Genomic DNA, 27,243 nt, shown 5'->3' with positions numbered 1-27,243 from the left:
TTTTATTGATTCCACAGAGAGGAAGGGAGAGGGAGAGATAGAAACACTGATGAGAGAAGCATCGATTGGCTGCCTCCTGCACACCACCTACCAGGAATTGAGACCAAAGCCCGAAACCCTGGCATGTGCCCTGTCCTGGAATTGAACCTGCGACCTCCTGGTACATGGGAAAACACTCAACCAACTGAGCCACACCAGCTGGGCTCTGACTCCTTCTCTTTAATAGGCTGCCCAAATCTCGCCTATGTAGAAATGGGGGGGGGGGGGATAGAATGGAAGGCTGAGGGTGAAAGTCCCCCCAAATGCAGAGGCATTTATCCGGGACTGCACTCCACCAGGAAGGGCCTGGGGTACACCACTCTCAAAGGCATCCAGGGAGCTCCTTTCCTGGTGGAGTTCACAGGCCTTCTCTAAAAATTAAATCTTCCACACACTAGTGGTTGAAGAGGGTTCTTACTGTGGGAATTCAGAAAGAGATGCTCTTGATTTTGTTGTTACATTTGTCTGTGAGCTTAAGAAATTTCTGTTCTGTGTATAAATTCTATTTGTGTGTAATTAGTCATGGTGCTAATCAGAAAAAGCTCTTCAGAGATCAGTGGGCTGGAATTCCCAACAGGAACCTAAAGGCAAGGTAAGTAAGTAGTTCAGGTCAGAACAGTGTAATTACTATTTTAGAGTTGTTTTATTTTTATTTATTTATTTATATTTTTAATATATCTTTATTTATTTCAGAGGAAGGAAAGGAGAGGGAGAGAGAGAGATAGAAATATCAATGATGAGAGAGTCATTGATGGAGCCAGCAACCTGGGCATGTGCCCTGACCGGGAATCGAACCCCAATTGCCTGGATCCTAGGTCAATGCTCAACTGCTGAGCCACGCCCGGCCGGGCATATTTTAGAGTTGTTTTAAACCTTCATTGGCCTTAGACACTCTTACTTTTGGAGACCCTGTCCCTTATTATATCAAATATATTAAAATGAACTCTCATAAAAAAGTCAAAATCTTTTCTGTAAAGATGTTAAGTGATATGTATTATTTTGCTTTTCAAATTATTTGGCTATGAGCCACACATTTAATTCATGACTGGCTATGATTTCTGGGCAGTATGTACCTGGGGATTCTTATGAAGTGAGAAAATCTGAGCCATCAGTTGTTTGAAGATGTAATGAGAAGTTTATCACTGCTCAGTTAACCAAGTGTTTACATTTTACAGACATGTAACTAAGCATTTATTGACATCTATTTTGTATTTTCTTTTCTTATTTTGGAGTAGGGCATGTTTTGTGGGTGTTTTTTCTCAGATTTCAAACGTTTTCAATGGTCCCTGAAAAGCAATTAGATCCTAAACACCCAGAGTATATGGCCTGATGGATAAATCGGCTCTGACTGGCCTTACAATAAAATGAATTCCTTTCCTCTGCAAAAGTAATCAACGTATTCTGCCTCCGAGTTTTAGCTCAAGCTGTCCCTTCCGAAACAGTCTTCTTTGACTGGCTCCTCTCACGGAGGTTGCCCTGTTAGAGACCTCAGCTCCTGTCATAGCCATACTGCCAGAAACAAAAAGGCTTGCCCAGTGTAGGCACTTAATGGACAGCAAGGAGTGAATTGTTGAGTCTGCAGTTTCTAGAACTCAACAGCCTAGCCCAATTTGAGATGCATTAGAGAAAGAGTATGTTTTGTTTCCATGGGTGTTGGTTTTCCTGGTGGTTTGAGCCAGAAAGTCAGCCCTCTTCTTTAAAAACTAAGAAATTTCCTAAAAGGAGATAAAGGGCCCCTCTCATTTGTGGCGTCCGTATCTAAGAATGAAGACTGGAAGGAACAGAGAAGGTGTAGGCACTACTTGAATACAGGAGGCAACAGCACAGAGGGCAAAGCGGGTTGAAGGAACCACACGCAGGAGAAGCCAGGAGTGTCTCCATTTTGCCAACCGTGGCTTCCAAGGGAAGTGAACACTTGAGAATTAATAACAGAGTAGGAATCAATGCCTGATTAATAGATGTCCAGCCCTAGCCAGTTTTGCTCAGTGGTTAGAGCATCAGCCTGCAGACTGAAGGGTCCCAGGTTCGATTCCAGGCAAGGGCACGTACCTCCGTTGCAGGCTTGGCCCCTGGTTGGGGCCCATGTGGGAGGCAACCAATTGATGTGTCTCTCTCACATTGATGTTTCTCTCTCTCTCTCCCCCTTCCACTCTCTCTGAAAAGCAATGGAAAAAATATCCTCAGGTGACTTAAAAAAAAAAAAAAAAAATAGATGTCCAGTCCCTGAGGGTTTCAATGCTAAGGCTCAAGGAGGGAAAGCCTGGGGCACTTTATTTAGCATTGGTTTTGCAGGATCTCCTTTGGGAAACTGTTGGTTTAAGGGACTTTGAGTCAACCAAAGGAGGCTAAAAGCTCAGGACAGAACGCTCCACAGGTTAGACACCCCCACATCTCAGAGGGTGAAATGAAGGAAGGCAGAGATCCCCTTGCCTTGCAGGGTGATCTAAATTATCTCCTGTCCACTGAGTTCTACTCTGGAGTAACATTTGATTTTTTAAGTAGCAGAAGACAAAGCAGAAACTAAGGAGTGAGTGGTGTAAGAAGGGTGTCACTTAGTATAGCCTACAAGGAGATTAGGAAAGAAACAATTACTTCCTTAAATCATTCTGGACTAACTTGAACAATTTTGCTGGGCCAGTGCAATCCCAGGAGCTAGTTCGTTGCATTTGTATTGCCTTGACCTGTTTTTGTACAAAGAGCCCTATTGTCTGGTTATTTGGCAGAAGTTCAAAGGGAGGGTTCTTTTTATTTTATTTTATTGTTGACTATAATACAGATGTCCCCCAATCTCCCCACCTTTTGCCTCCCTCCTTCTTGCTGGTGATTCTAATCTGGTGATACCAGGTTGCAGAAGCTGGTGCTAAATTGCCACACTCATACTCTGGTTTCTTTTCAGATCATATAAATCTTTCCCCTTTTACTAAGTTGCCACACTCACTTTTCTTGTTGGTTAGGACTGAAAGATTTAGCAAATAAAGATACAGATCATCTAGTTAAATTTTCATTTCTGACAAACAAGGAATACTTTTTAAGTATAAATATGTCCCAAATAATGTCATATTTTACCTAGCAACCTTAGCTGTTGAGAACATGAAGGAACACGTGGCTCTCTTTTGAAATTGGTAAGGCCTTTCCAAGCTTTGGCTTCAGTCTTGAGAAGCTCTCAGATGGACGCTTGCATAATTTTATCATGAATTCTTTCCCCACAGGCGTAGGGCCATGATCTTCCCACCTCACAGGTCCTCTTTTTTATTTGATTGCTAACTGGCCCATTTCCATTTAAACTCTGGGCTGCTATTTGTCTAAGAAGTCTTCTTAGCCTGTCAAATGTCACTTGTGTGTGTCAAGGGCCAACTCTCAGGCAAAATAATATGTGGTACACCTGATGGTAGGCATAGAATATTGGAGAAAATAGAAAAATAGCCAAAATGAATAATCTCAAAACTTACTTTGTTTTTATTTTTATCTCAAACTTTTTTTTATTTCTGGGATTTAAAAAACTTTTAAAGATAATATTTCAGGTCAAATGAAAGCGCAAAACAGAAAGTGAATGCTGGGTGCAACCCACCAGCAGAATTTTGTTTTGTTTTGTTTTGTTTTTTGTTAGTGTTCCAAACACGAATTTAACAGAAAATGTGTCCTCTGGTGGCTGTAGATAGAATTAGAAATTGGTACAAGAATCACTTTGGAGCTGGCATAGCTGATACCTGGCTTCTCTAAGAGTCCCTTAATTACCTAAATTTATACAGGCTCTAATTTTATGAGCATTTATACGTAATATGGTTACTTTAAGGATTTAAGACAACCCAATGTGTTTGAGCAATTTTGAACACTCCAATAATTTAACAATCAAAAACAGCTGAGGCAACTTGGCAGCAGAACCAGTGCTAGGGGAAATCAACTGCACTCCAGATAGAAGTCTGGTTTATCCATTAAAAATTCTGTTTTTTGACAGAATTTTCGATTTAGGAGGCTACATTTTACAGTTTGGGCATAGACAGCTCAATTTCTATGGGGAACTTATTCTCAGGGCAGAAAGCAAGGTGATATTTGCAATGATTGTTTTAAGTTAAAATAGTTTCATGCGCCATAGAAGAAGCTAGTGAACAGCCCTGGTAGCTCAGCACAGAATGAACCTTAGGCTGAAGTGTGAAGACATTGGTTTGGTTTTCAGTCCACTCTGACCTTCTATTCTTCTCGGTCACTGGGTCCACCTGGGGCCTGTAGGAGGCCCAGAAGCACTAAGAAGGAAGGAGGGGAGAGTACAGAGAAGGAAGGCTCTTTAAAACTCATGTTTGTATGAATACACTTGTCAAGCTTGAGGATTCTGTCTTATTTACAATCAATGCAGCCTTTCCAGCTACTACACGATGGGTCTAAATCTCTCATTTGCTCAGTTGACCTTATGTTTCTAAATGGCAGATCAAGGTCGCAGATGCAAACTCTGCGGAGGCCAGTTATCTTCAAAAAGAGGAACCTCTTTCAAAGCCTAGGGCTTGCACCCTTTAAACCCAGCTGGTTGTTTTTAAAAACTGGTGACCTACATTTCCGCGAGTAATACACCAGAGAGTAGATGAAATGCTAAATCCATCTATTACTAGAAACACAATTCAAAGGAAATGTTTCCAATTGCCCACCTTCTGACCCCAGCACAGTGCACTGCAACAGGGCTGCCACTCTCGTAACTCTTTGGGGAGCCCTGCAAAGCTGGCCATGACCTGAGGGTGACCCCACTGCCTGGCTTTTAGGAGTCGTCTTTCCAGACCCTACTGCACCCTACACTAGTAACTACCTTCTCCTAATTAAAAGACATTTTTCCCCATTGGCTTTCGTAAACACTATCCCTTCTTTTTTCTCCAGTCTCTTTGGCTACGACTTGTTCCTCTCGTGGATTCTGTTCCAGGACCTTACCCTTGAAGATAAGTGTTACCCAGGGACCCATTCCAGACACCTCTGGCTTTTTCTAGTTATTCTGACTCATTGCTGTGGTTCGGCTTCTACCTTCCTACCTCAGCTCATACCCGCTCCTGAGTTTCAAAACTACAGCACCCACGAAACATTCACATCTGGGCCTTAGAACTCTCCTCGCAGGCTTTGTGTCCTAGCCTTGGTTTTATTTCCCCGCCTAAAGTGCCCCTCCTGCTGCTTTCTGTTTCAATTAATAGTCTCCCTGACTCCAAGGAAGTCATTTTAATTCCACCCTTTTTCTCTCACCGGAACATCCAGTCTCCAAATCCTGCCCTTTCCGCTTTGGCAAAATGCTCTCAAGCCTGCCCCTCCTTCCTGTGCCCATTGTCACATCCTTGGTGTGGGTCCCCTCCTAAATCTTCAGGTACCTGCTGTAATAACTGCACTTCTTTTCTGTTCCAGTCCATCCTTTACACTGACACCCACACAGCTATGATATGAAAACAAAGCTGTGATCCTGTGTCTCTCCCACTGAAACTCACCAATGGCTTTCCTTGCTTGTAAGATAAACTCTAAATGTGGCATGGATCAGCAGGCCCTTCAGAGGCTGTGCCCAAAACACACGTTCACCTTGTTTCCCAGTACGAGGGATGTTTTGCATCCGAGCCACAGCAGCCTTCTTACCATTCCCCAGACTCACCCCCACCCCCATTTCCTACCTCCCCGACATTGCTACTGCTGCTTCCTCTGCCTAAGGATCTTTCCTTCCCTGACAGACAATCTCTCACTCATCTTTTAGTAACAAAATGAAGTACCTATTCCTCTGGGGAGATTGTGAACATTCCCTTTACTCTGGCAGCTCCCCGCAGGGCAAATCCCTCTCTGCACTGGGTCCCTGTGGCTCTTGCATGTGACAGTGGGTTGTATTTCGCTTAGAGATCAGATCAATGTTTACCAGTTAGAAAGTCCTTAATGATATTCTCTTATATATCTATATGTTCCTGATGTCTGGAACAGTACCTGGTACAGAGTAAATACTTAATGTTTGATGAATTATCTCCCAACAGCTAGTGATTATTGGAAGGGCAATAATAACCCATGCTCCTTAGCAGTTTTTCACTTATTACAGGGATATGAACCATTAACGACAGGATGATGACAGTAACTCGCTGTTTTATTGTTTTAAATTTACCCTGTAACTTGTTGCACCAAGCACCCCTTGCCCAACTGCTCTCACCACCCACATGTGGCATACACTTCTAAAGGCTACAAAAGGTTGTGGTTTGTCTGTGTTTAGTAGACGAGGACTGTCCTGACAGGATAAGAAATGCAAATGGAGTCATCTTTTATTCTCACTTAATAAAGAGCTGCCCTAAAAGACCCACTGAGTTTTTTATAAGTATTAAGTTTTATAAGAATGTTTAACTGAAGTTTTGTTTTCTAGGCAAGAATACCTGGCGCTTGTTTTCTAGAAGAGCTGCCTCCCAAGTCCACATGTCACACAGCACAGCAAATCTGTCCACTCCTGCGTGGGCCCATCCCCAGTCCTGGCCAGTATTTGATTTGCTGCTCTCTTTGTGACCTGGAAGAGAAATGATGACAATGACCAGAGCAAGGCCTCTCTCCACGGAGCTGTTCCTATTAGAAACACACCCTCTGATTGTCAGCTCCATCTCAGGAATGAAAACACTGAATTGCAACTGGGTTCCTAAATCATTAAAGAGCCATCAGCAAAGACAAAGCCCTAAGTTCACACTTGTTGACTTAAGTCAACAGGGGTTTTTGTTTTACTTTACGTTTTTAGTTGTAAAGACTAATTTTAGAAATATAACCAAATTCAGTTAACATAAAATCTTTACTAAAATGTCCTCAAACCTGTAATTTAAAGGCAAAATATACATGTTTCCTCCTCTAAAACAAAATCCTTGGAGGTTTAAAAACAAACCCAGTTCAACCTGCTATTTCGGTTGATGCTAGCCAACTCAAAACTTTTCAGAGAAGTTTCTAAGTTATTCTTCAATTATGTTAATCACTAACCTAAATAAAAAATATAATCATTGTCATTATTCAGCTAAAATATTTTTCCACTATATTAATGGTAGTTTTCACTATCAGCATTATTATTGCTTTAAAATTTTAAGTGATCTATTTCAGAATGAAATATTAAAATGTAAGAGATTTCAGGGGCTGGAGTTTGAATTCAATAATTATCAAGTATATGATGGCTACTGAACACAAGAGGAAGACTTTGATCAGGAATTTTTCTAACAGCAGTTGGAAAATCATTTCACAATGAATGACTCTATACCTACTAGCTCAGCTAAGAGATGCTCACGTTGCTAAATGACTACTAAGTGTTTCAATCAAATTAAATTCTTAGCACTTGGAAATAGTTGCATTGCATTATAAATTATTATCAACAAAAATGATGCATTTGTATGTAAGATAACCAGTAAAGATAAAAGCATGCCCTGGAATGTTGGATGTCATAGCTGCTTCCCATGAGTCAGATACCAGATGGACTGAGACAAAGACAAGACAAAGAGTTCAAGCCGATATTAAATTAATTCTGTCTAGCAATTGTCAGTCTTCAAGCAGGGCTTTATAACAATATAATAATGAATTGTCCTGAATGATAATCTAATATATTACAAAATGGCATGAACCCTTGCTAAGTTTCCCTTTAGGTGTTGCAATATTTCTAGAAACTGTAAGTTTTTTTCAAATGTAATGCTAATGCTGTCATATTATTTCAAAAGAAATATTCTTACTTCACCTATTTCTAAAATTGGATACATTTGAGTAGTGCCAGAAGGAAGAGCGAATACAGATGATGGGTTATTTGAATACCCTGAGTTATGATTTCTCCTTCTGCGGCTTGTCTGGCATTTTCCTAGCCAGATCTTCTTGCATCTAGTGGTTTTCTATTAGGAATCCAGGGACGTCCCTGCTTCTAACTGCAGTTTCCCAAGGTCAAGCACATTTTTTGTCACTTAAAGAAAAAAAATCATTGATTTCACTTGCTTACTTTGCCTCCCTCAGGGCCCTGCATGACACCCCCTGCACACAGCAGGTGATGCAGAAATGTCACTGGGCAGCAAGTCTAAACAACAGTAAGAATTATAACCAAGCCCTGAGAGAGGAGTCAGTCTCCAACTAAAGGGGCACTTAGGCTGGAAACAGAACCATATATTTTCTAATGCGGGTGTGTGTTGGGGAGGTTATGTGCTTATTGAATTTTCAGGAACTATTGGATATGCACTTATAGATGAGAAGTGTTAAATTGAGCCTTAGTGTTTTTTGTTTGGTTGGTTGGTTGATTTTTAAAATCTGACTTCTGACCTTTTTCTTTCTCAATGTAATGGCTGGCCACAAGCAGCCGTTCTGCCTCTAGTTCCTTCAGATCATTCAAGGCTTCGTCATACATGACATGCACCCCTTGCTGGTCCTGGGTATGGATGCAGCCAGCTTCTGTGCTATAGTAGTCATCCTGATTCTCCACTTCTGAGAACTCCATGAATTGGGTGCTGTGGACCTGGGGAAACAGAGCCACATCTGGAAGTTACCAGAAATGGGAGAGCTGTATCTTGCCTGCCCAAATGGCCAACAGTAGGCTGCTTCTCCCATGCAGAGAGCTGTAGACTTGCTGAATGTATGAAGAGCTGTATGTAGAAAAGAAGATATTAGCAAAGGATGTTGGCAGGAAAGGGTAGTTTCTGAGGTAGATAACCAGCTGATAAGGTTTTTTCTCATTAACTCAGGATTACCTGGAAAAAGACAGGCAACAGAGCCAACTGAGTGTTAAAGGTGGTCTCTGAAGTTACAAAGTGTGCGTTCAGGTCCTGACTCTGCCAGGATCTCACCTTGACCAAGACACTCATCTACCCTTAGCCTCTGTTTCCTCCTCTGTAACATGGGGACAGTAGACACCACAACAGTCGTGATAGGGAGTATGTGACACTGTGCATAGGAGACACCTGAGATCTGTAAATGTTAGCTGCTAAAGATATTTTTGTTTTAATCTTCTAAATACTTCGAAAGTGCATTTAATATAATCTCATGCCTTAGTAATATACGGGGTTGAATAGTGTCCCCTGAAAAGGCATGTCTCTCTGAAAGCTGTGAATGTTACCTTATTTGGAAATAGAGTCTTTGCAGATGCACACAATTTAGAATGAGATCATACTGGCTTGGGGTGCGCCATAATCCAATGCCTGGTGTTCTTATAAAAGGATGAAACTTTGGAGACAGCTACATAGGACGGAGGCTGAGGCTGTAGTGATGCATCTACAAGCCATGGAATGCCAAGGGACACCAAGGATTGCTGGCACCCCCAGAAATTAGAAGAGGCAAGGAACGGTCTTCTCCTGGAGCCTTCCCAGAGAGCATGACCCTGCTGACACCTTTAGACTTGAAGCCTTTAGAACTGTGAGAGTACATTTCTCTCCCAGTTGTGAGCCATCACTTTGTAGCGCAGTTACAGTAGCCCTAGGAAACTAATACGATAAGTAATTTGAGTATTCTAATCATAATTTCTTTTTCTTAGATGACAGAGGACCTGTTGCTTTCTGAGAATCATCCTGATGATAATTCTTATAACTTCTAACTCCCCCATTTTCTCAAGCCTATGAACTGACTCCTCATACCTCTCCCCCATGCCCAGCATCCCTAAATCTCAGCTGAAGCCCCTCCACTTCTCTTTGCACACACACACACCTGGTGCACTCACCCCCCCCTTCCTCTTGTGCTGTAATGAATGGTTCCCCTCCCCTTCTCCAAGGCCATTCCCTCCCCTTGCTTTGGATCCCACCCCCTCCCACCTCTGAAGCATCCCTTCTCCTTGGATATCCAACTCCTCAACCAGATATTTCCCAATTGACACTGAAACATGCTCATTTCCCTCTCATTTTAAACCTTCACACCCTTCCCCAGGTTCCACCTTGTGTCTCTCCTCCTCCTCACAGTCCAACCTCCTAAAATGTTACCTGTACTCACTGTCTCCATTCCCTCACATCCTACTCCTCACCCATTCCCAACTGGTGCTTGTCTCCATCAAGCCACCCAGACCACTTTTATTATGACCCATAATGACCTTTTCTTCATCAGCAGGTTTCCTTTTTAATTTATGTAAACTCTCAGGAGCACCTGACACAATTTGGAGCTCCCTGCTTCTTGACTCAGACTCTTTCCTGGCCTCCCAGGACTCCACATTTTCCTCGATCTTGCCAACTTTTCAACCATCTCTTCTCTGATGCTCAAGGTGTATTTTTCTCTACCAGGTCATTAAATAGTGGCCATACTCAAGCCCTCATCCTAGGACCTCATCTTTTCCTCCTATATTTCTTTTTTGTTTGTTTTTTTTGGGTAATGCATTTTATTACTTTTTTAAATTTATCTTTATTGTTGAAAGTATTATAGGTGTCCCATTTTTTCCCCCACAATTGACCCCCTCCACCTTGCTCTCACCTCCTCCCCAGGCCTTCACCCCATTATTGACTGTGTCTGTGGGTTAGGCTTATATGCATATAACTTCTTTGGTTAATCTCTTCCCACCCTCCAACCCCCCTTCCCTCTGAAATATGATCGTCTGTTGCATGCGTCAATGTCTCTGGATCTATTTAGTTCATCAGATTCTTTTGTTCATTAGCTTTCTTCTTAAAGAAGACCCTTCAACATTTCCTGTAGTGCTGGTCTGGTGGTAATGAACTCTTTTAGCTTTTCCTTGTCTGAGAAGCTCTTTATCTGACCTTCAATTCTAAATGATATCTTTGCTGGGAAGAGCAATCTTGGTTGTAGTTCCATATTTTTCTTCACTTTGAATATTTCTTGCCACTCCCTTCTGGCCTGCAAAGTTTCTGTTGAGAAATCAGCTTACAGTGGTATGGGTGCTCCCTTGTAGGTAACTAACTGCTTTTCTCTTGCTGCTTTTAAGATTCTCTCTTTGTCTTTAACCTTTGGCATTTTAATGATGATGTGTCTTGCTGTGGGCCTCTTTGGGTTCCTCTTGTTTGGGACCCTCTGTGCTTCCTGGACTTGTAAGTCTATTTCTTTCCCCAGGTAGGGGAAGTTTTCTGTAATTATTTTTTCAAATAGGTTTTCAATTTCTTGCTCTCTTTTCCTTCTGGCACCCCAATAATACTAACGTTGGGCCTCTTGAAGTTGCCCCAGAGGCTCCTTATACTATCTTCATATTTCTGGATTCTTTTTTCTTTTTGCTCTTCTGGTTGGGTGTTTTTTGTTTCCTCATATTCCAAATTGCTGATTTGATTCTCAGCATCCTCTACTCTACTGTTGACTACCTGTAAATTATTCTTCATTTCTGTTCCTGTAGCCTTCATTTCAAATTGGTTATTTATTATGTTATCGATTTTCTCAGTTATTTTCCTAATAGTATGCTTAAACATCCTTATAAACAAAATTCAGAACTGTATCTGTTAGCTTGCTTAGATCTGTTTCATTTAGTTCCTCTTCTAGAGATTTCTTCTGTTCTTTCCTTTGTGACATGTTTCTTTGCCTCCACATTTTGGCTGTTTCCAGGTGTTTGTTTCTATGTATTAGGTAGAGCTGCTATGTCTCCTGGAATTTGTAGAGTGGCTTTGTGTAGTTGGTGTCCTGTAGTGTCCAGTGGCTCAGCCTTCCCAGTCACCTGAGCTGCGCCTTCTAGATGCTCCCCTGTGTGGGCTGTGTGCACTGTCCTGTTGTAGTTGAGACTTGGTTGCTGTTGGCGTCACTGGGAGGAATTGACCCCCAGACCAATCAGCTGTGAGGACCAGCTGCAGCTACAGCCAGAGAGCTGCTGTGCTGGAGACACCCCTATGGAGCAGGATTTACTTCAGTGGAGCTTTGGTGTTCACCAAGTGCACCCCCTGAGTGTGTCACTCGTGGATGTGGTAGGGTTGTAATACAGCCTATTTGAGTCTGACCACCAGGTGCACTGTCTCTGGGGCCTCCCGGGAGGTGCAAAGTCAGCCTGTGCCAGTGCCTTGCCCAGGGCCACCCAGCATGAGCTACACAGAAAACCGTAGCTGGCTGCTACTTGTGCTGGGCTTGGAGGTGTCCAGGAGAGGCCAAGCTATGAGCCAGTGCAGCTGCCGCTAGTGCCAGGCCTGGGGGCCACTTATCAAGCCATATGGGGCCCGCTACTGCTTGTTTGAGAGATTTTAGGAAAGTCCTAAGCGTGAGGCTAGAGAGGCCACTTGCCCAGAAAAGCCCCTGGAAATGGCCTGGATGAGCTGCAGGTGGGGAGGGGCGGGGCCTCCGGGAATCACGGGGCGGGGCCAAGGGTGTGAGTCAGGTGCTGGCGATTCAAACATGGCGCCTGCCTGCCGGCTGTGTGCGGGGAGGACTCACCAAAGGATCCATGGCCTCTGCCAGCCCTTCTGCCTGGGAGGAAGCCGCCCTCTGCCTCTCGCCCGGATCTCAGGCAGGTTAGTTCCCCCCGAGTGTCCCAGGTCCTTTCAGGCTGCTGCCGGGCGCTGGGCTCAGAGGGAGCGCGTGTGGGTGAGTCCGTGCCGGGCCCTTTAAGAGGAAAGCCTGGGGTTCCCACAGTGTCCAGGACCCTCAGTGACAGTCCCTGCTGGTTTCACAGCCCGGAGTTGTGGGGACTTCTCTTCCCAGCCCTGGAGGCCTGATGTGGGGCTGGGACCTCTCGCTCCTCCGGGACACCTCCGCACCAAGATTCCCTCCAGGGTTTAACCTGCGGCACTAGGTGTGGGCCCGCGGCCGTGTCTCCAAGATTCAGCCCCGATCCGCTGGCATCTCCGCCCCTCCTCCCGGTCTCGGTGCTTCTTCAGCTCCCTGGTTGTGGGGCTTCTGTTCAGCCAGATTTCAGGAGGCTCTGAGTGCTGGTGGTTCTGTGTTTTAGTTGTAATTTTGACGTGGTTGTGGGAGGCGGCGGGCGCAGCGGTTACCTACGCCGCCATCTTGTTTCCTCGGACCTCCTGTATTTCTTCCTTAGGGGACATTCCACTTTCACAGCCGAGATTACTTTCTTTAGACCATTTGCTTCCCAACTTATATTTCCAATCCAGACCTCCAGACTCACATATCCAATTACCCATTTGGCATCTGTTCCTGGGCACCTCAAAGGGCCCTCAAATTTAACAGATCAGATTGTGTGATAGTCCCCCACAAACCTAGGCCATCTCCAGCTTCCCCATTTTTGTAAGCAGTGCCACCACCCATCCACTTCCTCTAGCATGAATCATTCCTGATGTCTCTTTCTGCCTCACCCTACATGTCCAATTTAGTGCCAAGTTCTGTTGATTTTAAATTCCTATCTCTCAAGCCCATCTACTTCTCTCAATCCCACCACCCACCACCCTGGTGCAAGCTGTTATTATCCTTCCCTGGGATTAGTCTAGGAGCTTCTAAACTGGCTTAGCCTCCAATTGTTCTAGCCACATTCCCTCTGGCTTCCCTCCCCTCCATTTTACTCACTTCTGGCAGAAGATCTTTGAGAAATGCAGTTTTAATTGTCCTTCCTCCTCCCCTTTAATGCCCCTAAAAGGTATCCCATTGCTCCTAGAATAAAGCAAAACACCTTAGCAGGGCCTACATAGTCTGGCCTCTGCCTTTTTCTTTCCAGTGGTTCTCAGCCAAATGTGATTTTGTTCCCCAAAGGACATTTGGCCATGTCTGGAGACATTTTTGGTTGTCACACTTGGGGAGAAGTGCTACTGGTATCTAGGGGTTAGAGGCCAGGAATGGTGCTAAATATCCTAGAATATATAGCACAGCCTCCCATGACAAAAAAGTATCAAGGCCCAAAAGTCAATAGTGTCAAGGTTGAGGAACCTTGGGCTAGTTTCATTTTGTTTTACTTTCTATGTGGATCACGGTGTCTGAGCCACTCATGTTTTCTTTTGATTTCTTTTGGGTGCCATGCTCCCTTTGGCCACAGGTCCTTTGCACAGGCTATCCCTTCTCCATGGAAATGTCTCCCTCCCCATTTGCCTAGTTAAAGCCTTTCCATCTTCCAACCTCAGCACATCATCACTTTCACAGGGAACTCTTCCTGGCCTCCCTGTGGCACCAAGTTATTTCTCTTCTGAGGCACTTACTGAGGTTACTGTTTTACTTTTATTTGTGTGATTAGTGACTAATATTTGTCTCACCCACTGAATTATAAGTTCTATGAGGGTAAGGAACATGTTTATTTTTGTATCCTTAGTGTTGAGCACAGGGCCTAACACATAATGGGTGCTTAGAAAATATGTAAAAGAATGGATGAATAAGTGAATGGTTTTTGATATTTTTTGCACATAGATTTCTTTTAATCTATCATCTCATGATCCCTACCTATATTTTTAACATATTCCAGTCAGAAATAGTGTGTTTTGTCCTGGTAGAGTCTCATTTCATGTTATTACATCCTAATACATGCATTCTCAATGAGGGTGGAAGGTGTTTTTGGGGGGCAAAAAATCTTACTCCTTTCGTATGTAAAGCACAGACATACATACCGCACAGATATATGGCATATCTCTGGTATTAACATTTCTTTGGAGAAGGAATATCAGGGGAAAAATGTTCAAAAAGAGTCCTTTCAGGGGGAGCAATAATGAAAAAAAGGTTAAGAAATATTGGTCTAGTTTTTCATAGAATGTATATTTTAAAAGGATAAAATACATATAACATATTTACTGTCTGAGCCATTTTTAGGTGTACAGTTCAATGGCATTAAGTACATTCACATTGTTGTTCACCCATCTCCATTATCCGTCTCCAGAACTCTTTTCATCTTGCAAAATTGAAGTTCTGTACCCATTAAACAATAACTCCCCATTTGCCTTCCCTCAACCTCTGGAACCACCATTCTACTTATTGTCTCAATTAATCGGACTACTCTAGATACCACATATGAGTGGAATCATACAGTATTTGTCATCTTGTGACTGGCTTATTTCACTTAGCATAATGTTCTCAAGGTTTGTCCATGTTGTAGCATGTGTCAGATTTTCCTTTCTTTTTAAGGTTGAATAACACTCCATTGTATGTATATATATCATATTTGTTCATCCTTTAGTGGACACTTGGGATGTTGCCACCTTTTGGTTATCGTGAATAATGCTGTTATAAACATACGTGTACAAATATTTCTTTGAGCTCCTGCCTTCGATTCTTTTGGATATATACCCAGAAGTGGAATTGCTGGATCATATGGTAATTCTATTTTTAAGTTTTTGAGGAACCACCATACTCTTTTACTACATAAATGGCTGCACCATTTTACATTCCCACTAACAGTATACATGGTACACAAGGGTGCCAATTTCTCCGCATCTTCTTCAACATTTATTTATATGTCCATGTCCATGTCCATGTCCATGTCTATGTCTATGTCTATGTCTACCTATCTATCTATATCTATCTTTCTATCATCATCTATCTATATATACATACATATATATATTCTGATTTTCTATGTTGTTATTTATGAGTCGTTTAAACTATGGAACCAATGGCTCCCAATATTTTATCCCTCATCTATTCATTCTTATAACATAAAAAGTTTTCTAAGTTAAGTAACCAGTTGTTGGGTAAAATCCATTTATTTACAAATTTTAATAAGCAGTCATATCTTATCTCTCAGTAGACCTGTCAGTTGGTTTGTGTATGTGGCACCGCCTGTTGTATAACTGCAGGAACTCCTCTGCAACCTTCACAAATAGGGCAGACTCTGATGAGCTTGGATGGTTAATCATCAATATCAGAAAGGCATTGTGAGGGGTACCCTGTGGGTCCTTTCAGTTCCATGCTACTATAATTAGATTTAATGGGCTGTTATAAGTACACCCGATGATGACATACTTTATTTCCCTGAAGAGACTAGTCTTTAATGAATTGCCCACTCAATTATAGGTTCTTAATCATTCAAGCAAAAACTCTGAAGTCATCTAACAAGTAAAAGTATGAGCATTTCTAAATAATAGCCGTGGTTCTTAATATTTCATGGAAAGGATATTTCGTAGTCAAGCATTCCTCTAGTAGGTTGTTATCTTTGGTTTACTTTGCTTTTGGCTATTCTTTAGATAGAAACCTTTTTCAAAATTAGGAGCTTACTTTGGCTAGGAGTTCCAGAGTCAAAGTATAGTTTTTTATAAAATGATAGGCACTAGTGAAAAACAGAAAAGATGCTGAGAAATGATGTGCCACATACAAAATTAAACAGCTTGCTTAGATGTATAAACTAGCATGTTGGCTTCTGTTGGCATTTAGCACCTATCATCTGTTATACAAAATGAACTCTCCTTTGAGGAAAAGGGACAACTTAATATATGCTTTATCCACTTTACTGGAAAAGACCTTTCCCAAATTCTTGTACAGGGGAATCTTATAAGATGTAAAGAAATGATTACTGTATTAAATTCTGAAGCTGATGGAATGCAAAAAGTATTAAAATACTGACCATAATGCCATCGTCTATTTAAATGGCCTTCGTTTCCACTCTCCCCACCCATCTCATTGTTCAAGCCCTTTACAGACAAGATTATTCCTCTGCTTCCCTCCCTCAGTTCCTGTCTCTTAAGTGTATCCTTATGTCCAGTGGAGAGAACCCTTGAAGGCCAGATGGCCAAATTATTTCATACAGGGTTATGACTCAGTTGTTATAATAATTCCTTTTGATCTTAATTTCTTCCTTGGCCTTGTGAAAGACCCTCCTTCTAAACTTTTTGTGGTTTAGAGAATTGATTCTTCAATATTATGCTTAGAGGAGTGGCAGGAAGGGGAAGACAATAATTACCTGTTTGGGCAAGAAGTAATCTGATCTTTGGAATGATTCATATGTTTTTTGAGTCTGCAAAATAACTGATGCCAAGATAACTATTTGAGTACAGTAAGTATAGGAAAATCCATGGCCCATCATTCATACTTTTCACTCTATTGGTTGCTGTCATCACCTGTTAATATGAATTTTAGGTTTTGACAATATAGACACTATTTCTCTGACTAGCTTATCTTTTTCTAAATCATCTGTGCATTAATTTTAGTTAATAATAGTCTAAGAATGTCATCAAAATTTGTTAGGTGAATGACTCAATCCATTGGCTATAATCCAAATATTTAAAAAAAAAATAAAAAATACATTTTATTATATGCCGCACCTGTAGAGTATAATATTATTATCATAGCTAATTGTTTTTCATTTGAGCAGCATTATATACTTGGCAAAACTCTTTTATGTACAGTCTTTTTGTGATCTGTTATGGACAAAGCCTTTCTTTGTCCAACAAACATTTGTCAAATATCTAGTATGTGAAAGATATATATATGTATATAAGTATATATACGTATATATGTGTGTGTGTGTGTGTGTGTGTGTGTGTGTGTGTATAGGGTCTTCAAGTAACATCCTTTTGTTTTAACATTGATGAAATTCTGTAGGAACTTAAATCTTGTTTTTATCAATTAGCCTGTGGTAAGTTAGTTTCATTATACCTCATTTCGCTTAATGTCACAGAACCTGATGATGACGTTAAGTGAAGACTTACTGTACTTCCTTTTGCCACCTGAACATCTAGCAAGCATCTCAGAATTTTCATGTCCTAAACTGAGATCCTGATCTTTCCAACAAACCTGCTCCAACCACATCTCAGATGGTGGCAACTCCAAACTTCCAGGTGCTCGGGCCAAAACTTTTGAATCAATTTTGACTTCTCTTTTTCTCTCACATTCCACATCCCCTCTTCCTGGAAATCATACTGGCTGTACCTTCAAATATATCCAGAATCTGACCATTTCTCACCATGCTGTCTTCTCAGACCCATTGTCTCTAGTTTGATCAATATAATAACCTCCCAACTAGTCTCTGCTTTCTCCCTATAGTACTGTCAGTCTATGCCCAACATAGCAGCATAAATGTTAAAATTTAAGTCAAACTGCATTATCCTTCTGCTCAAAACTCACAAAGGGCTTCCCTTTTCAAAGTTAAAGTCAAAGTCTTCACAGTGGTCCACAAGACCCTACTTAACTTGTTCCCCACCCCTCTAATCTCTCTAACACTGTTTCTGCCAATTTCCCCCCTCATTCACTCTAGCTGCTCTGAATTCCTTGCTGTTTCTGCAACACTGTCAGATACTGTTCTGCCTCAGGGCCTTTGCACTGGCTCTCCCCTCTACCTGGCACTCTTCTCCCAGCCAGTCACATGGTTTGCTTCCTGATTTCCTTCAGGTCTTTACTCAATACCTTCTCAGGAAGGCCTTCCATGATCACCCTACTTACAACTGGAACCCCTTCCAACTTCCATCACTCTCTATCCCCCCTTTCTTCTCAAATTTTTTTTTTTTTTTTGGTAGCACCTAACACCATCTTTGCTAGTCCACAAAGGCTAGGTTATTCTGTGATAAACAACCCCAAAGCTTACTGGCCTACAATTAAAATTAATTTCTCACTCATGCTTTCTAGACAGGTATCTTCCAACAGTGACCCAGGGACCCAGGATGTTTCTATTTTGTAGCCTGACACATGCCTTCCACTGGCTACAGCAGGGGAATAGAACTGGAGGGTCATAAACCAGCTCCTAAATGACACATGTCATTACTGCCCACAGCCTCCTGGCCAAAGCTCACCACTAGGTCTCATTCAACTATAAGGGGCTAGGGAGTCTAGAAAGCTTTGATGCCAAGATACCTGACATTCTATATACGTTACTTATTTATTTAATGTCTGTCTCTTTCCACTAAGTAGTCCCATAATGGCAGGGATTTGTGCCAGTTTTATTTACTGCTGTACCCCCTGTATCTAGTATATTTATTAGTCAGAACATTTGTGGAATGAATGAATAAGTGAATGAATGAGTGGAAGGCTCATGGCCTGTGGGGTTAGGTAAGGCAACAGTCTAGCATGTCTATGAGCTGAGCACTGTAATGAAAGTAGACAAGTCATGGGGGGAAGCACTCAGCTCTGCATAGAAATGTAAGGAAGGTTTCCTGGACAGGTGATGTTTGAATGGACTCTTGAGTATAGTAGGTATTTATCAATGAAAGAGGAGGTGAGGATGGGATTGCCAGTATGTACAAGACCCATTGGAGCCCTGGATGCTTTTGCTCAGTGGTTAGAGCATTGGCCCACGGACCGAATGGTCCCGGGTTCAGTTCTGGCCAAGGACAGGTACCTTGGTTGCAGGCTCCATCCCTGGCCCCAGTCTGGGCACGTGTGGGAGGCAACCAATAGATGTGTCTCTCTCACATCGATGTTTCTCTCTCTCCCTTCCACTCTCTGAAAAGCAGTGGAAAAAAATCCTCTGGTGAGGATTAAAAAAAAGACCCACTAGCATGAACAGTTCTGCCCATTCAGAGGAGGGTCGGGCCCAGCTCCATAAAGATGGAGGTACAGGGACAGTGGAGGGAAATGAGGTCCAAGATGTTGGGAGGGGTCAAATTGTGCTCAGCCTTGTAAATGTCACCAAGGAGCCTTCACCTTTATCCTGGGAACTCACGAAGGACTTCAAGTAAGAGAATAAATGTGATTACATTTGGGCAAGATCTATAGCATTAATGAAGCAATGAGGAGAGCCATTCTCTTATTTAAAATTCTCTGTTCCCCACTAACCTTGGAATTAAGCCCTATCCTAAGGAGAGTCTAGTCCTTTATGGTCTGGCCTTTTTTTCTGTAGCCCACCTCCCACCACTTGCTGACAACAGCCTCTGCTACTAGCATGTCAAGTCCAGGAGATCCTGAGCGTGCCATGCGGTGTCAGGACTCTGTGTCTGAAGACATACTCTCAAGGCCAAACAGCTAGGAAAAGCCCACTGCTGTCATTGTGGGGCTCTTCTACTCTGCCACACGCCTAAAGTAGACTCACAAAGTGGCAAAGTGTCCATAATAGGATCTAGGTGTTTTTCCTTTCTGGTATTGTCACTGAGTGAACACTTGCTAATACTAGCCCAAGACTAACCTCATGGAATCAAACACAGTGGGTCCAGGGGAGGGATCAGCTCCCCACCCCGGGATGGTAAGCCCACTGATTTGCTCCCAGTAGCCTCAGCCTGGGCCTGGTGAGACCAACCCAACAAATGAGCATCTGTGCCTCCCACCCCTTACATGGGGAAAAATCACATTGTTAGATCTGGACATTCTAGTTTAAATGAGACAAGGCCACACACATGGAGGGCAACTAAACCATATGGTCCCATTAAAGACCCTGTAAAGGTCACTTCCTTGAGTTTCTCATGTTAAAGCAGTAGCTGCTAGCAGCTTCTAAGGATGCTGTTGCTTCTATCATTTATGAGAGTGCAGGAAAGAAATACTGCATTAACCTTGAGAAGCTCCCCCTCCAATCAGTGGGGCAGGATAGGATTTGTCTCCCCTCTTCTTCATTCCTATGGAACGAAGCTTGTGTGTGGTGAGGGGACTGGGGGTGGAGGGGGTACTTGTAAAGGAAGGAGGCCAAAGAGAAGTCTCCTGGATACTGAGTTAAGGTTGGAATCTAGGTGACTGGATGGGAAAAGTAAGAAAATGTTTCTCAATATTTAGAACTGAACTATTCAATACAATAGCCTCTAACCACAGGCAGCTATTGGGCACTTCAAATGTGGTTTGTCTGAGTTGAGATGTGCTACACATATAAGGTACACAGATTTTGAAGACTTAGTACAAAAAAATGTATTTATCTAATCCATGATTTCTTTATATTGATTATATGTTAAAGTGATGCTATTTTGGATACAGTGGGTTAAACAGATTATTAAAATTAATTTCATGTTTCTTTATACTTTTTTAATGAGTCTACTAGAAAATTTTAAATTATATATGTGGCTTGTGTTATATTCCTATTGGAAGTGCTACTGTAGACTCTGTATATTAATGATAGGGAATCAGAAGATTTCACACCCTCACAGACATGACAAGCATAAGTCAGGGGTCACACAAGCTTAGAACACAACTCGTTTGGTAGCTAGATTTATTTTTCACATTTGTCAACCTAGTATCTTTTACAAAAAAAAAAAATTCTATTAAATCCTACCTTCAGGAATAAATTTTCTAGAAATTGAGATGAAAATAATTCAATAATATCTACAAGAGTCCAAGAAAATGTAGGCATTTTCAACTTTGCTCCCAAAGGAAGGGATTTAATATAAATTTTGTAGACGATGTAAAATATACGCAAAAGAGAGTAAAAGTACCAAGGGGCAAACAGGTTTTTGGAGGGATAGAAGATTTTTTATTGTTCAGCTTTTTCCAATTTTTTCTACCTTTCTTTTTTACTCCATCTTTTTCATTTAGGGCTTGGAAAACAGATAAGAGGCAAAAAGGTACCCCTAGCAATGTCAGGGAGGGTCTTACAAGAGCTTCTCTGTAAGGACATATTGTTTTTGGGCAAGAATAACAGAAAGGGCCCCTCATGCTCTGTTCACCATAAAGTCCACAAACCAGCAGCTAAAAGGCCTTTCTTCCCAGGGCTGCTTTCAGAGTGTCTCTGCCTGTGTCCTGCTATCAAGTGGACCCAGCATTTTATTGTGGTTAAAAAGCCATTTCCCTGTTCACCCCATTTTTTAAAGAAGCCATTTTTCCAAGAAATCCCCACTTGTCATGCCATCATGTTAACTGATTCCAGGTGCCTGAAAGAAGGTGGCCTGGGAGACAGGATAATTGAAGAAGAAAAGATTGTAGCAGAATACCTTACCTTGTGCTCGGCAGGTGTCCCATGGACATAGTGGTGAGCTCCTAGGCCTTGCAAGGTGCCCAAGCCTCCTTTTGCCATATTTACCCAGGAACTCTCTTCTATGGTGAGGCCCAGACTCCCTGCAACCAAGGTAAGGCCTGAAGTGTTGATGGTCAGCGTTCGCTCAACGGATCTGAAATAGGTCAGGATTCCTAAGCAGATGCGCTGAAACAAAATAAGAAGAGGCTCAGGACCTGGCCCTTTGCTAGCCACACCTAGTGTAAAACTTATCACGGGGCCCTGGAGGTTGGCAGGTCAATCCTACTGCTGAAAAATGAACATACCATCCCCAGAAAGGCCTGATTTCATGAAAAAATCAGAACAAAGAAAAAAGTGTAAAAATGTGTTGCTACTGGAACAGCAGAAAAGCCCCCTTTCTAGACAAGCAAACATCTCAGGTGCCTGAAACCAGCATTCTGGGCCATCCATGTACCTGCAGCCCCTGATTCTCAGGTGGCGCAGATACAGAAAGGATAGGTAGGTCCCTCTCATTAGGACAGGATCCTCATCACTAGGCCCAGTCCCATCATCCAGGCCCAGCAGTTGTAGGGCCCTGGCATAGCTGTACCTGTAGCAGGCAGAAAATTTAGAATAAACGCCTTTCACCTCAAAGAGGTTTGGAAAATTCATATACACCAAATTGAAGTCATTTTATTTAACTTAAGGGAATTTCATTTTTTAAACAGCCACTCTTTAACAAATGCACTGAAGATAAAATAATTATTCTCTATGTATAAATATAAAAAGACATTTCTCTTAGTACTCTCATTAAAAACCCAGTCCTGAAGTGAAACATTGATTTAGCTGTCTGACCTGCTTTAACAGTCTTGTTTGTATTTCAGCTTCAAATATTTTAGAGTTAACATATAACCTCCATATTAATCAGTCACTCAGTTTTCCCCTCAGTGTTTAACCCATTTCCGTGAGTAAACAATGAAATGATTTAATTTTACCCTGTCTCTTTTTTCTGCTTGACGGACTCCCCAGCATGTTGACTAAGACTTATTTGTGCTGGGTTATTTTCATTTTGTTCCATCAAAAGGTCATTTTTCTTCATGTTTTCATTCTATCAAAAAAGTAGCATTAGTTGGGTTACAAAAACCTTTGCAATATTATTAACAAATTCACAGTTGGGTTATCACAAAATTAAATCTCATAACTCAAGGCATATGTAGATGAACAAGTAGAAAAGCATCTTGATCCATTTCAACCTGACATGAAAATCTATTTCTAAAATAAATTAGGGGCCACTGTTCTATTATTTAGTCTTTATTTTACAGAACTATCCACAACTTTTAAATATCAGCCGCCTCCCTTCCCTCCTTTTACATGATTCATGTAAACTTTCATGATTATGAAGTGTCAATACACTTCTCTAATAGACATTTGGAACCTTGAACTTCTAATGTAGTCTTGCTCCAGGCTGAGAGAGATCAGTAGATTAAACTCCTCTTCCTAATTTTTAGCTATATTATTTAACCACTTTAATTCTTGATCCTAGTTTTAGATTTGTAAGATGGCATGATAATGAAAAATAAGTTGCTAGCCCAGCAGGCGTGGCTCAGCAGTTGAGGTCGGCCTAGGATCCAGGAGATCGAGGTTTGATTCCCAGGCAGGGCACATGCCTGGGTTGGGGGCTCGATCCCCAGCTGGGGGCATGCAAGAGGCAGCCGATCAGTGACGACTTTTTCTCTCATCATTGATGTTTCTCTCTCTCTCTCTCCCTCTCCTTTCCTCTCTCTGAAATCAATAAAGACATATTTTAAAAAAAGAAAAGAAAAGAAGTTGCTATGAGAAATAAATGACAGCATAGATAAAAGCTTAGTGACTGGCACATTATAGGTGCTCAGTACATGCTAGTTCTCTCCTGGCCACGGGTTACAGTAGTCAGTCAGCCCTGTAGGATCTATCACAGAATTCATGGTGTACACTTATTTCCACATTCATCTTTCCTGATGTTCAGAAGGATGAGGTCGTGCACCCAGGAACCCTAGGGAAAACTGGGAAGCAGGTGATATTGGTGTATGTTCCTGCCCCCGGCCCTCTGGGCAGCTCCTTTCTTAGTTGCCCTCTCTGCCTGTCCCTGGGCATACACCCCGTTCCCATAAGCCGTGTTCTTTCATAGTGATACCGATCCCCTTGAGAACACTGAATGGCAATGGCTGAGGTTGGAAGCCCCCCCCTTTGGGTTACTTATATTCTAATTTTTGGTTCTTAAAGTTCCAACAATGGCAGAAACTACTGGTTGTTCCCCAATATCCATTTTCCTCTTTTCCCACAGTAATGTAATATTTATCTTGGCACATGGCCACCCAGATAAAGATGACATTTCCAAGCCTCTCTTGCAGCTAGTTGTAGCTATGTGACTAAACCCCAGTTTTCCCTAGGGTTCATGGGTGCACGACCTCATCCTTCTGAACATCAGGAAAGATGAATGTGGAAATAAGTGTACACCATGAATGAACATGAATATGCCACATGGCAGCTTCATTTCCCTGAAGTGATAACTTTCCCACCCCTATTCTCTACCCTGCTGCTTAGAATATGAATGTGACAGCTGGAGCTCCATCTCAGACCAGGGGTTGATCTCAGGTATGGAGGTTACATTAGTTGGAACTCCAGGATAGAAGGAGCATGGGTCCCTGAGGACTCCATGGAGCAGAGTTGTCACACCAGCTCTACACTCCCTACTCCTGACATTAACTTGGGGGAGCAAGAGAAATTTCCATCTCCTTTAATCCTGTTATTTTGTGTCTAACTATGACCAACAGCCAAACCTAATCTTATTTAACACAGTCCCCAAGGCTCTAAAGATAGACTATCAGTCTTTATGACAGGCAATGGGGAAAACATTTTGGACAGGATATTAGCAAGAGTGAGTGAGAGAGGAAGTCGTCTAATCGGGTATCATTAAGTGGCTTCCCATTCTGCCTCCTGCCTGTTCCGGGTTAGTGTACACATCGGGGTGTTCCTGTGTAAACGTCCTACAACCCTAGGACTAGGAAGGACCTTAGAAGGTGATGTGGTGCACTGCGGTTCCTGAAAACAGAAACACAAGATCATTATCCCAAAGTAAAGAGAATGTCTGTTATTTTTTGAAAATCTACAGAAAAGCACATACTCCACGAAGGGAGCTGAACTTTGACAGCTGCTATTTGACCCAGAATTTTGGGTGAGAGGCGCCTTAGGGAAGCCCTTTGCCTCTGGCACTCTTAGTTCAGCATTGCCCACTGTGGCTCCAGAGGGCCAGCTCAGAGCTGCAGACTTTCTCTGAAGGCATTGTGACTTTTCAGCCATTCCTAAAATTACCAAGAATTACATAGGAAGGAACAGAAAGTGACGTCAATTACAGTGAAAGACACTTGAAGGAAAGACTGAACAAACCACAAAAGTGCTGCTGGACCAGTCGATTGCCAGGAAGAAAGGAAGGGGGCACAGCAGGCCAGGGTGAGTAAAGCCCAGTGTCTTCCAGGAAAAGAGAGCCAACCATGGCCCACAGAAGGAAGCGGCTTAGGAAATGCCCAAGTCCATGAGTGTATTCCCTTAAGAGAGCTGGACCGCAGTGCAGATTGGTAGCCAGGGTGACCACAAACCAGGATGTCAACACCACCTGTGCTCATTCTGTCGTCCTGGGTAGATAAATCCTTCACCATCCACTCGACCTTGTGACTGGGTCCTCACCAGCATGGCTGAATTCGCATATTTTGACAGTTCTGAGATTGCCACTGATTGCAAATCTCATTTTCTTCTGGGAAATTGGCAGTGGCAGTGGAGCGTGAGGAATAATTAGAGGAAAGTAATTCTGTTATATCTCCCACCCCAATGTCCCTACAGCTTACTTGTGTGTATTCACAGCATAAAAAACCAGAAGGACGTATATCAAATGTTAATGCTGTTGTTATACATGGGGGGTAAAATAATGGGTGATTTTTATTTTCTTTCTCCAACTTTACTACACTTCACACATTTATTATGATAAGTACATATCACTATTGCCATAAGAAATGTTTGTTTTTTAAAACGTTCTATTAAGCAGGGCGAGAGAAACCAGGATGAGGGTGTCTGTGTTTCCCTGGCCTTTTGGCACATCAGAGCTACTGTACACAGCACCGCTTCTGTGAGGGCACACTGTGCACTCATTGTGTCTCATTGTCGCTGGAGATGGGGGGACCATAACATAGATGGGGATGACTCTCCCTCCCTCCCTCCCTCCCTCCCTCCCTCCCTCCCTCCCTCCCTCCCTCCCTCCCTCCCTCCCTCCTTGGTGTGGCCAGAGAGAAAAAGCAAAAGAAGAGGCAGAGAATGTCTTATTTTCTGACACTTCACTGCTCCATAAAGTTAAAGAAAAGCGACCACTTAAAACCATATCTTTAGAAATACAATGGTCAATAGTAGTATTTAATGTTTGTACAGTAAATAAACATTTTAATAAACAGTGTTTTCTTGGGGAATGACATTGGACACAAGTAACCTGATATAACAGAATTACAGATTTGGGAGAATTCATGCAGGGCCAGCTGGTCCATTCCTTCTTCTGGTCAGGACTAGAATTAGATAATTTTAAAGTTGTGTGTGTGTGTCTTTTCCAAAAGAATATCCAAAAAAATGCAGTTCATTTGGACCAGAATTTTCCAGATGAACATACCCAGTGATGTCATGTTGATGGCATCCACCCTTGACATGATGTGACAAGAAGGGCACTTCACCTCTGGAGTGTTCTTACCCCAAACCTATAACCTCAGCATAACCATGAGAAAACATCAGATAAGTTCAAATTAGGGAACATTCTACAGGTTGCTGGGCCAGTACTCCTAAAGACTGTCAAGGTCATGATACTCAAAGGAAGACTGAGGAACTGGCTCAGACCTGAGGAGACTGGGGAGACGGGACAATTAGTGCAGGACCCTTGACAGGATCCTGGAGCACAAAAAGGGCATTAATGGAAAAACCAGTGAATTCCAAATAAAGCCTAGTTTAGTTAATAGAAATGTACCAATGTTGGTTCCTTAGGCGTGACGAATGCACCATGGTATTATAAGATGTTAATAATAGGAGAAAGTGGTAAAGGATTACCTGCAAACTCTTTGTTCTATCTTTGCAACTTTTCTGTAAGTCTAAAACTATTCTAAAATAAAATATTTATTTTTAAAAAACATCCCTAAAGAAAGATTACTGGTGAACAGTATTCACTGAGAGTTGATCAGAAACTGCTCTGACGTTCACTATAATTAGTGCTTACATTCTCTCAAATAGGACACAGGACTGTGAAGATGGACAGTCCTATGAGGTTTGCTTTCCTTCATGCAGAAGTCCCTTAAGAAAGTTCTTTTTCATGAAGAATTGGTTGTCTGTCTCTTGCCAACTTCAGAATCAGGATGCTTACCAGCATACAGATGCTAAACTTCATACTTGACAGCTACGTGCTTGCGAAGTAGTAACAGAGCTTTAAAATTCATACTCACATTGCTGTGACTCCACCAGCTGCCTCCTTTTACTTAATCCTGATCTCATCTGACTAGCATTCAACTTCAGAATGGCAATGCGCTTCCACTGCTGCTCTCACACCGTATAAAGTGACTCGACCAAAGAGTTAGAAATACCTGAGGAGGTCACCAAGTGACACCCACGGG

General features: G+C 42.2%; 1 protein-coding gene across 1 annotated transcript in view; it reads right to left on the bottom strand.

The window, feature by feature from the left end:
- LOC107540679 (uncharacterized) overlaps nucleotides 1–27,243 on the bottom strand; it is a 127,653-nt gene that overhangs the window by 80,442 nt on the left and 19,968 nt on the right. The window contains 5 exon segments of the mRNA XM_087817767.1: nucleotides 6,402–6,529; nucleotides 8,290–8,482; nucleotides 21,575–21,786; nucleotides 22,054–22,181; nucleotides 22,567–22,679. Coding sequence (XP_087673893.1) covers nucleotides 6,402–6,529; nucleotides 8,290–8,482; nucleotides 21,575–21,786; nucleotides 22,054–22,181; nucleotides 22,567–22,679 — 774 coding nt within the window.

The sequence above is a fragment of the Miniopterus natalensis genome, chromosome 5 (genome assembly GCF_054644295.1).
Source record: "Miniopterus natalensis isolate mMinNat1 chromosome 5, mMinNat1.hap1, whole genome shotgun sequence".
Taxonomy (NCBI): Eukaryota; Metazoa; Chordata; class Mammalia; order Chiroptera; family Miniopteridae; genus Miniopterus; species Miniopterus natalensis.
The sequence above is the reverse complement of the archived record's forward strand: the minus strand, read 5'-3'. Positions and strand labels throughout refer to the sequence as shown.